This window comes from Scomber scombrus, chromosome 21 (genome assembly GCF_963691925.1).
Source record: "Scomber scombrus chromosome 21, fScoSco1.1, whole genome shotgun sequence".
Classification (NCBI taxonomy): Eukaryota; Metazoa; Chordata; class Actinopteri; order Scombriformes; family Scombridae; genus Scomber; species Scomber scombrus.
Genome location: NC_084990.1, coordinates 24,204,788 through 24,216,946, shown reverse-complemented (window position 1 = coordinate 24,216,946; position 12,159 = coordinate 24,204,788). Strand labels below are relative to the sequence as shown.

General features: G+C 38.8%; 2 protein-coding genes across 2 annotated transcripts; both read left to right on the top strand.

Moving 5' to 3' along the window:
- The first annotated feature begins 1,444 nt into the window (after positions 1-1,444).
- Positions 1,445-4,304, top strand: LOC134003414 (microfibril-associated glycoprotein 4-like). Its single transcript, XM_062442615.1, has 6 exons — positions 1,445-1,474; positions 1,740-1,895; positions 2,950-2,988; positions 3,076-3,172; positions 3,262-3,429; positions 3,925-4,304. Exons 1-6 carry the CDS (start codon positions 1,460-1,462, stop codon positions 4,176-4,178), a joined length of 729 nt encoding a protein of 242 aa, XP_062298599.1. The 5' UTR covers positions 1,445-1,459; the 3' UTR covers positions 4,179-4,304.
- Positions 4,305-6,134: 1,830 nt separating this feature from the next.
- Positions 6,135-11,035, top strand: LOC134003417 (microfibril-associated glycoprotein 4-like). The gene is made up of 6 exons (XM_062442619.1): positions 6,135-8,406; positions 8,581-8,736; positions 9,653-9,691; positions 9,779-9,875; positions 9,962-10,129; positions 10,622-11,035. Exons 1-6 carry the CDS (start codon positions 8,398-8,400, stop codon positions 10,873-10,875), a joined length of 723 nt encoding a protein of 240 aa, XP_062298603.1. The 5' UTR covers positions 6,135-8,397; the 3' UTR covers positions 10,876-11,035.
- The last annotated feature ends 1,124 nt before the right edge of the window (positions 11,036-12,159 follow it).

Here is a 12,159-nt window from a genome sequence, read left to right as displayed (position 1 = left end):
CATCATCTGTTACTTAATGTTACTGCTTCAGCAATGTAGATTTCTGCTCCGTCATGTCGCACAGCAGATATTAATATTTCTTTTATTAGTGTTATATTTTTTTGTAATTTGAATATTTTTGTGTATTTAATTGTCTTCCTTTTCTGGCAGTAACAGCGTGCTTAATTGCTTTAATAAATAATTTGCATGCAGCTCTAATTGGACATCAGACACTTGATGAACTAATCGCCTGCACCTTGATTGGCCAATGTTTAGGAGGAGGACGCTGAGGACAAGACTCAGACTTTAGACTTTACTTAGCAAAGTCAGATGTTTAATTTAAATGTTGTTTTGTGTGGGAGGGAGTCTGTTTACGGCCTGAATAAATGGATCTTTTTTCTTTCTGTGAAAACAAACAGTCAAAACAGGACGACCTGAAGTGAACTCTGTTTATCTGAAACAGCCCATAAACATGAAAAACATTAGAAACTCTTCTATGATTATCAAATTATATTGTTCAACAACAAAAGAGAGAAGCATGTGAAAAAAAGAGAAGTTGAATAACTGAATAATGTTGAAATTAAGTTTAATTGAGTGTCAATACACATATCACACCATGATCTTTTTTGGGAACATTAGATAGACCTAAATCAATTTCCTAGATTTCTTATCCTCACCATAACTACTAAAAATGAGCTTTTCCCAATTTGGGACACAGTTTTTGTTGTCAATTGGAGTATATTACAGTATGAGATAAATCAATCAAATCAATCAATCAAACAGTATTTGTACAGCACTTTTCATACAGGGCAATGTAACTCAAAGTGCTTTACGTATTAAAAAAACGGGAAAAAACCGGATAAAAATGTAAAAACTGAGAAAACCCAAATAAAACAAAAGATAAAATACAATAAAGAAGTAATAAAACAAAGTCACTATAGAATAAAGTGTGTAAAACCAGAAATGGGAGATTAGGTATTAAAAGGAAAACAAATATAAGAAGTAAAGAAAAGAATAAAACAACTACAGAGGAAATATGATGAAGTCAAATCAGACATAAAAGGTGGGTTGTGAAGATGAAAACAGTCAGGAAATAAAGTAGAATAAAAGGATATTCTAAGTATTAAGACATAAAATAAAAGACAGACTAATAAATAAAATAAACTTCAATTAAAAACCAGATTTAAAAGGTAGATCTTTAGCTTGATGTAAATTCTATTCATTTCTATTTTTCTCATGAACAGATTTATGTCCTAACAGACCGACTATAGGGCAGAAACAAGAGGACAGCATGTAATCAGGGACACACACACTCAAGGACATCATGTTTTCATTTGTTCTGCAAATAGTTTTATCAGTGTGAATCAGCAGCTGTTCAGTCATTTATTAATCTTTGGGGCATAAATACAGTTCAGACACATCAGAGCATCCAGACTGACTGACATCAAGATTTTCATCAGATCCTCTCAGCAGAACTGTGATGATGACGATGAAGGTGAGTTTGTGACTTTATACACCTGACTTAATTAATATTGATCAGAAGTTTCAGTTAGATGCTCTGAAATAGTCTTTGGTGATAAAAGAGTTTCTAACAATTTCCTTTTCTCTATTTTCTCTGTATGTTTCACTTTTAAAGTTTCACTCCATGATTCTGTTTAAAAATCCACAAAAATCCCAAATACATTCAGCTGTTTTAACAAAATTGGACGTGAATCTTCTCAGTGAGTTTAGTTTTATTTTATTTTGTGTTTCTGTTGCAGCTGGTTTCAGTCTTCCTCCTCCTCCTGGCTCCAGTGTTGACCTGCTGCTTACCTCTCGTCCTCCCGCTGGACTGCAGTGACATCCATAACAATGACAACAGCCAACTCAGTGGAGTGTACACCATCTATCCCATCGGAGCCACGTCTGCTGTCCAGGTACACTTCATCCTCTCTGGGACACAGTTAGAAGATGTTGAGTCGATCACCATGTGAAGACAGTTCAGGTTGATTCTACTAAACCAGCAGATAGAAGTGGAGGCTCTGCTGAAATGAACACGTTCCACCACTAGATGTCTCTGTTGTCTGTATTAGTTCCATCTAGTTGTTTCCACAGACTGACTGTATGTCTGAGCTTTCAGCAGGACACAAACTACACATGAACCCTCACACTGCCACACAGTGCTGGAAAGTTACTGAGTACATTTACTCAAGTACTGTACTTAAGTAGAATATAGAGGTACTTGTACTTTACTGTAGTACAGTTTGAGGTACTAGTACTTTACTGTAGTAAAGTTTGAGGTACTTGTACTTTACTGTAGTATTTCCATGTGATGCTACTTTCTACATTTCAGAGGGAAATATTGTACTTTCTACTCCACTACATTTATTTGGATTAGGGTTTCAGACAAAGATTTGACACAATGGATAATATAACAAGCTTTTGAATGTTTTTTTTTTAACATGGTGTGTCTCCCTTTTGTTGTGGCCACTTGAGTCAGGTCATAACAAGCCAGTGTTTGGTTTGTCTGTTCTGGACTACTGTAGAAACATGGTAGGCTCTGTGGAAGAGGACCTCTGTATATATAGAGGTTCATTCTGTGCTAACGACAACACAACCATTCTTATGTTCAGGTTTTAATACACTGATCAAAACATAATTTATGAATATTATATTCAATTTCTGACAATACGTCCCCTTGATCTTACACACTGGTCCTTTAACGGAGCAATACATTTCAAAATGACCACCAGCACACTTATTAGAGAGCCTGAATTTAGAGATTGAGACCAGAATGACTCGTTGAAAACAATGACTGACTCAGTATTTCTAGAGAGAAGTTGAGACTTCTTGAACAGGAGTCAGTTGGAGCAGCTGGCAGCTGTCAGTGACACTTTAAGGTGCTTCAGACTCAAGACGTTGCAGCTGCTGATTGATTGAATATAGTTTTAGTAAAGGATCATATTTACTAATGAGTGTGTTTGTGTGTAGGTGTACTGTGACATGGACTCAGATGGAGGAGGCTGGACGGTGAGTTTTTGAACAGAAGTCATCAAGTCACAGCTGAGTGATTTTCAGTATGAACACTTCCTGTTTGACCGTCATAATAACCCCCAGGTGTTCCAGAGGAGGATGGACGGCTCGGTGAACTTCTACAGGCCCTGGGATCACTACAAGAAGGGCTTTGGTAGCGCTGCTGGAGAGTACTGGCTGGGTGAGAACAGTCATGTGACTTCATGAAACTCTCTGTTTATTAAATAAACAAACAAACTCTGACGTGACTTCATGTTTGTGTGTTTTCAGGCCTGGAGAGTCTCTTCCATCTGACTCAGAGGAAAAAGTTTGAGCTGCTGGTCGACATGGAGGACTTCAGTGGGAACAAAGCGTTTTCTCGTTACTCCTCGTTCTCCATCGACCCAGAGTCCCACGGATACAGACTGAATGTGTCTGGATTCACTAATGGAGGAGCAGGTCAGTTACTGTTAGCAGTTAGTACTTGTGTTTGTCTGATGTTTGGTTTCCACATGGAGATACTGAGGATTTCTGTCCTTATATTAGATTATTTGTGTGATTCCTTCAGCTAAATACAGATTCACAATGATTTTCAACTAAGTAACAACAAATCTGTGTTCTGCTCATGTTTTAATAATTACATGAAGCTTTGGTTTTTATAAACACATTTAAAGGAAAAATGTAAATGAGCCCCAGCAGGTTTCAGGTGTTTTTATCCCTTCAACCTTTTACAGTTCTTGTCTACATGACATACTGCATGTTGTTATGTTACAGTAGCAGCAGCAGATGCAGTACTAGTAGTACTGGAAGTATTTGTACAAGTGGTGGCCATAGCAGTAGTACTGTATTAGTAGTGACAGTTGTAGTGATAATAGTTATATAACATGATATAATATGGTGTCATTAGCAGCAGTGTTGTGATCATACACTTGTTGTTTTCTTGTGTTTCTGTAGGAGACGGCATGAGTTATCACAATGGACAGAAATTCTCCACATTCGACAAAGACCAGGACTCCTACAGCGGTCACTGTGCCAGACTGCACCTGGGGGCGTTCTGGTACAACGCCTGTCATGGTACAAACCCAACCGGAGTTTATCGCTGGGGGGCTGATGACACTATCCATGCTGTAGGAGTGTCCTGGTTCCACTGGAAGGGTCATAACTACTCCCTGAAGACCATCAGCATGAAGATTCGTCCTGTGCAGTAATTCTCCAGAACGAACAAACAGAATATCTATCGATGTCTTTCTTTCTTTCTCTCTGATCTAATCTGTAACCTCACATATAAATCAAACACATATTTCCAGCATCAATAAAAGTCAGAGTGTAGTGTGTGTGTGAGCAGCTGCTGGGTATAAAATCTTGTGTCAAACGGCTGTTGGTGTAGAGAAATGATTGGACAGGTGGGGAACTTAGTGGAGGATCCAGAGGAACAAATACAGAGCAGCTTACATCAGAAACATCACATGATATCACTGAAGTGATGAAGACGTTAATTTATTTATTAGAATTAGAATAATGAAACAAAATAAACAGGCTATGAATTACAACAACCATCCAATGTTTGAAAGTGTGTAGGATGAGATAAAGAAATATTCTAATCTCATCTTTTTTCCTTTTCTTTTCTTTTTTAAACTGTATTGGAGCTCACAGCAGCTTGAACTCTGCTGAAATGAACACGTTCCACCACTAGATGTCTCTGTTGTCTGTATTAGTTCCATCTAGTTGTATCCACAGACTGACTGTATGTCTGAGCTTTCAGCAGGACACAAACTACACATGAACCCTCACACTGTCACACAGTGGTGGAAAGTTACTCAGTACATTTACTCAAGTACCGTACTTAAGTAGAATGTTTTAGGTACTTGTACTTTACTGTAGTATTTCCATGTGATGCTACTTTCTACATCTCAGATGGAAATATTGTACTTTCTACTCCACTACATTTATTCGACAGCTTTCGTTACTCACATGCTTTTATTTTCATAAATGTTTAAATGATCTAATATTTCACCAAATATCAAACATTAGAGTCCAAACACTGAAAACAGAACATTATACAGATTGAATACATTTCATTCACTCTTTCAATCTTACTCAGTCAGTTATGGGCCCTACTCATGTTCATTGTTATACTCTTGACCTCATCTTATGGTCCACAATGTACAAATCTCTCTCTTCTTTGACACACATTATAATTACTAAGATAATTAGATCATTACATAATTAAAATATTATACCTTTAAAATATCCCTATCCTCCATCTATGACTCTGGATCAGATGGTGAGATGCAGGGCAGCAACAGCTAGATGATAACTTCTGTCTTTCACAGGGCTGATAGCATGCTGTGGCTCTATCTCACAGGCTCTATTTCTTAATCAGGTTGAAATGTGTGGCAGTATCAGTCAGGTATAAGATCTCTATGTGTCACAGGGCTGAGAGCATGATGTGTTTCCATTAAAAAGGGGAAGACCTTAAATTAGTGTTCAGTCTTGCAGATCAGAGAGTTCAGGTTACTGAGGAGGCCGCTGATTGTCCCTTTTATTGTGAGATATTTAATAGAACACTGTCTGCAATGTTTCTTGTTCTGCACCATTTTGCTGACATGATAAGATTGTTGTTGTTTTATGATGGTATCCAGTTGATAAAATAATTAGAGCTGCAGCAGTCAATACAATAACAAGGTCAAAGGTCCATAGAAGTTTTAGTTGGAGGGTTTGTGGATCCTCCCCCAAGCAAATGTGATATTATATGATTAAAATCAATGCATTGTCACACAGTTGTGGACTATTATCATTAGTATACTTATTAAAAACACACTGTCTGCAACCTACCAGATGTAGGGATGGGATTGATCTTTAGCCTACAACAGCACTTTTTATTTCCTTGATGGAATAAAAGCTCCAACACATCATACTTTATGATCCAACTGATAAACATTTATACTGCCTATTAATATTTGACTTTTGTTCCAGGTTAAAGATGATTACATACAATTGAGATTGTTTGTGACTCAGCAGACCTTATAAACCTCCGGCTGTGAGTAACTTGTTCATTCTTCTCCTGGTTGGTTTCCTTGTTGAAGCTGCTGATTAATTTCACCCTCACTCTTCGGCTTGATTCAGATTATTTTCAGCTAAAGGTAACGTAACCAACAGTTTTCATCATGTTTGTGTCTATGGGTGTTTAAATGATATGATAACAGTAGAGATGATAGTTATAGTGATGTGTTATGTTGATTTGTTGACTGCATTGGTGAATGAACGAAACAGAAGAAGGAAGGAATACAAACACAGTATTTATCAATATTCTTATTGGTTGAAAATATTGGTGAAGTAAATAATATTCCTGACATTAAAATACTGAGTGAAGTTTAGAAACAATGAAGAACACTGATATTTACAGTCACTATCAGGCACTCCGGCTAAATTTAAATACACATTACAAACTAATAAAGTAGAGGAGAGGACAGAGAAGCTAACACCAACTTACATGACAGTAAAACGTGGTAGACACTTAACATAGTTTCACTGTGTCCACATGAGACATTCATTGTCCTCTCAAATAGTTTTATGTTGGAATTATGATTGTTATTCATCCTAATTATAAATTTGAGAGGGTGTAAAGTCTTTCAAGGTTTAGTGACAGAGATGCAAGAACAGGGAAACACCAACAAGTCCAATTAAGATACACATTTATAACTAAACACTACAACATTTTACAAACAATATGACAGAAACTGGTACACAAGGTTATGGCTAGTGAATGATTCACATGCACGATGCAGAGTTATCTGTTGTGTAGTTTTAGAGACCTGATGAACAGATGAGATGAGTCAAATTAAAGGTACAGCATCTTTGTCCTGAATTACTGATTGAAGTTAAATTATGAAAGCACCCAGGTTTAAGCAAGTTGGTGAAGGTTTTGCAGTTAACTTGCTTGTTCACTGGGGCTGCTTCTCACAGACGATGGAATTTGATGTCCAGAGATGAGAAGCTGGAGTCTGGATCTTGTAATTTTGATTTGGCCAGTTAGGATTTAAAAAGTTTAGTTTGTTGGAGAGCTCCTGGTTTATGCTCCCTTAGTCTTGATCCTTAACTCTTTAGTCAATATTTTGAGGTTTCCTATTGTTCTAAATCGAATCTTCACACTACCACAATGCAAGCTGTCAACTGGCACTGTAGAAAGAAAGACAAGAAAAACAGTCAGCAACCAGGAACCACAGAGTCTCAGATAAGAAACACATTTATTGTGTGTGTTCTGATAAATATTTGTCCTGTTACTTATTGTTGTTTGCCCTTTGAACAGTTGTTTAGTAAATCATTTATGTCCTAAAAGTCAGAGTTCACAATAAGATTAGAGTCAATGTCAGCTAATCTCTGTGTGTGATTGGCTCTCAAAGGTGAGTTATGAAAGCCAATGGTGAAGGCTTATCCAAGTGGTATCATCCATTCACACTGGGGTATTATTGGTCTTTCTATCTTACTGTATCTTGTAGCTTGAAGGATAAAATGTGGTTTTGGTCAGTGATCTGGTTTAGTGACCATGCAGGAGATGGAGGGTTCCTCATCTGATCCTTTCTCTTCACAAGGTGTTTAGATGATCAGTGAGGAGTTGGGAACCCTCACTGTAACAGGTGTGTGTTGAACCCAAATTCAGTACACCAGATAACAGGATTAGTTTGTAATGATTTTAAATGTCAGCTTCAGCAGGTTAAGATAAGATAATAAATTCCTTTATTAGTCTCATGATGGGGAAATGTACAATATCGCAGCAGTAAAGTTGACAGTAAAAAAGCATCAATAAAAAGAAAAAAAAACAATAATTAATAAATACACAAGCAATAAAAAACAATTATAGTACAAAAACAGGTTCAGAGGCAAAGAGATGAGTAGCAACACAGTTCAGTGCAATGTTCAGGTAAAGAGTGTCTGTGGGCTTGGGAAGAGTCAGAGGGCCCAGACTGGGGAAGCCATACCTACCAGTGGATGAGTGGAGCGAGGTGAATAGGCTCACACACACAATAGTTCAGTTGGGGACAGGTAGACTGACATGTTGACCAGGTAAAGCACAGCCAGGTCTGACCTAATGACCTAATGCCTTATGCTAACCTTAACCCTACAAATCTTAACCTCATGGTAAACAGTTAACATTGTGAGAAGAGTCTCCTTTGTCCCAGTAATGGAGCAGAGTCCCCACAATGTAGGTGGATGTCAGGTTTGGGGCCCAACAAAGTCATGTTAACAGAGACACACACACTCAATGACAACATGTTTCCACTTGTTCAGAAAATAGTTTTATCAGTGTGAAGCAGCAGCTGTTCAGTCATTTATTAATATTTGTGATATTAATACAGTTCAGACACATCAGAGCATCCAGACTGACTGACATCAAGATTTTCATCAGATCCCCTCAGCAGAACTCTGATGATGAAGGTAAGTTTGTGACTTTATACACCTGACTGAATTAATATTGATCAATAGTTTCAGTCAGATTCTCTGAAATAGTCTGTTTAAAAATCCCCAAAATCCCAAAATACAGTCAGTTGTTTCTTCTCAGTGAGTTTAGTTTTAGTTTATTTTGTGTGTGCTGCTGTGTTTCTGTTGCAGCTGGTTTCAGTCTTCCTCCTCCTCCTGGCTCCAGTGTTGACCTGCTGCTTACCTCTGGTCCTCCCGCTGGACTGCAGTGACATCCATAACAATGACAACAGCCAACTCAGTGGAGTGTACACCATCTATCCCATCGGAGCCACGTCTGCTGTCCAGGTACACTTCATCCTCTCTGGGACACAGTTAGAAGATGTTGAGTCGATCACCATGTGAAGACAGTTCAGGTTGATTCTACTAAACCAGCAGATATAACTGGAGGCTCTGCTGAAATGAACACGTTCCACCACTAGATGTCTCTGTTGTCTGTATTAGTTCCATCTGGTTGTTTCCACAGACTGACTGTATGTCTGAGCTTTCAGCAGGACACAAACTACACATGAACCCTCACACTGTCACACAGTGGTGGAAAGTTACTGAGTACATTAACTCAAGTACTGTACTGAAGTAGAATATAGAGGTACTTGTACTTTACTGTAGTATTTCCATGTGATGCTACTTTCTACATTTCAGAGGGAAATATTGTACTTTCTAAGATTTGACACAATGGTGTGTCTCCCTTTTGTTGTGGCCACTTGATTCAGGTCATAACAAGCCAGTGATTGGATTGTCTGTTCTGGGCTACTGTAGAAACATGGTAGGCTCTGTGGAAGAGGACCTCTGTACATATAGAGGTTCATTCTATGCTAACAACAACACAACCATTCTTATGTTCAGGTTTTAATACACTGATAAAAACATAATTTATGAATATTATATTCAATTTCTGACAATACGTCCCCTTGATCTTACACACTGGTCCTTTAATGGACCAATACATTTCAAAATGACCACCAGCACACTTATTAGAGGGCCTGAATTTAGAGATTGAGACCAGAATGACTCGTTGAAAACAATGACTGACGCCGTATTTCTAGAGAGAAGTTGAGACTTCTTGAATAGGAGTCAGTTGGAGCAGCTAACAGCTGTCAGTGACACTTTAAGGTGCTTCAGACTCAAGACGAGGCAGCTGCTGATTGATTGAATATAGTTTAAGTAAAGGATCATATTTACTAATGAGTGTGTTTGTGTGTAGGTGTACTGTGACATGGACTCAGATGGAGGAGGCTGGACGGTGAGTTTTTGAACAGAAGTCATCAAGTCACAGCTGAGTGGTTTTCAGTATGAACACTTCCTGTTTGACGTTCATAATAACCCCCAGGTGTTCCAGAGGAGGATGGACGGCTCGGTGAACTTCTACAGGCCCTGGGATCACTACAAGAAGGGCTTTGGTAGCGCTGCTGGAGAGTACTGGCTGGGTGAGAACAGTCATGTGACTACATGAAACTCTCTGTTCATTAAAACAAACAAACTCTGACGTGACTTCATGTTTGTGTGTTTTCAGGCCTGGAGAGTCTCTTCCATCTGACTCTGAGGAAAAAGTTTGAGCTGCTGGTCGACATGGAGGACTTCAGTGGGAACAAAGCGTTTGCTCGTTACTCCTCGTTCTCCATCGACCCAGAGTCCCACGGATACAGACTGCATGTGTCTGGATTCACTAATGGAGGAGCAGGTCAGTTACTGTTAGCAGTTAGTACTTGTGTTTGTCTGATGTTTGGTTTCCACATGGAGATACTGAGGATTTCTGTCCTTATATTGGATTATTTGTGTGATCCCTTCAGCTAAAGACAGATTCACAAAGCTTTTCAACTCAGTAACAAATCTGTGTTCTGCTCATGTTTTATTAATTACATGAAGCTTTGGTTTTTATAAACACATTTAAAGGAAAAATGTAAATGAGCCCCAGCAGGTTTCAGGTATTTTTATCCCTTCAACCTTTTACAGTTCTTGTCTACATGACATACTGCATGTTGTTATGTTACAGTAGCAGCAGCAGATGCAGTACTAGTAGTACTGGAAGTATTTATACAAGTGTTGGCCATAGCAGTAGTACTGTATTAGTAGTGACAGTTGTAGTGTTAATAGTTATATAACATTATATAATATGGTGTCATTAGCAGCAGTGTTGTGATTATACACTTGTTGTTTTCTTGTGTTTCTGTAGGAGACTCCCTGAGTGTTCACAACGGACAGAAGTTCTCCACCTTCGACAAAGACCAGGACTCCAGCAGCAGTAACTGTGCCAGAACCCGCCTGGGGGCGTTCTGGTACAACAACTGTCTCCAAACAAATCCCAATGGGGTTTATCGCTGGGGGGCTGATGGCACTATCTATAGTGTTGGAGTGGACTGGTACTCGTGGAAGGGTTATGACTACTCCCTGAAGACCATCAGCATGAAGATTCGTCCTGTGCAGTAATTCTCCAGAACGAACAAATAGAATATCTGTTGATCTCTTTCTTTGTTTCTCTCTGATCTGTAACCTCACATATAAATGAAATAAATATTTCCAGCATGAATAAAAGTCAGAGTGGAGTGTGTGTGTGAGCAGCTGCTGGGTGTAAAGTCTTGTATCAAACAGCGATTTTAAAATTTTACTCGGTGTACGCGGTTGTAGAACTTCTGAGTAATTCTCCCCCAGGTTGAGTTTTTCAGCGTTGTCTCTGTCAGTTGTAGCTGTATCCCAGCAGAGGAAGCTTCTGACCCTCTTCGGCCTCGAAGGAGGTGAAGGACAGAGTGATGGTGTCCACTTGCACCATCCTCTGGTCCTCGTCAAACTCTGGGTCGATGTAGAAGAAGACGGGACAGAATATAAATATACAGCTGGGAATGTGAAGAATATGTGTCCTTTAATGCAAAGTAACAGTATATTACTGCTATGAATTCAAGTATTTTAAATGTGTTTTCTGTTTTCATATTACATTATTAAAGAGATATTATAATGACTTCAAAATATCAAATCAAGACTCACAAAGAGCTGAATTTAAAAGATGAGAGCAAGTCTTAATTTCAACACAACACAATATAATCATCTGCAGGGATTCAAATCAATTACAAATGTCCATCAGAACCTGCAGCCAATCATTTGTTTAGAATTATTCAATGGAAAATTACCTAAAATATGAATTACTGTAACCTCAATTACAATTAAAGCTGCAAGCAGCGTTAACGGGTACTCGCACCCTGGGCCACGCTGCAGTCGGCAGGTCTGCATAACGGGCACGTCGATGTCTTTGGATCCGGGGTTTCATTGAACATTGTGTGATGGGGTTAAACGACACTTCCTGTGTTCACTATGTGGCGCTAGAGATCACCCACCAATCATATATCATGCTGTAGTGTAAGATGTGGAGAACACACTCTGTAAATTTCATGAAAATCGGGTGATGTTTGTCATATGAGCCTGACTACCTGTGTCCAGTAGGTGGTGCTCTAAATATGAGTCAGTATTGATACATGGACGTGTTCAGGGCGGGACCCTCATCATGTGTGAGCTATTCAGTGTAGATCTGACAATGCATGTAGGCGTTATGAGGACTTCCTGCTTCATGGCGAAACATCAACATTGTCTCTGCTGCCACGCTCACCAGATATAACGGAGGCGAAAGATTTTGATAACTTTTCATCTTCAAGGTCTGAGGATGATACTGACTGAATGTGAAGTCTGCATAATCAAATCTGTAGGAGGAGTTCGTTAAAGTAT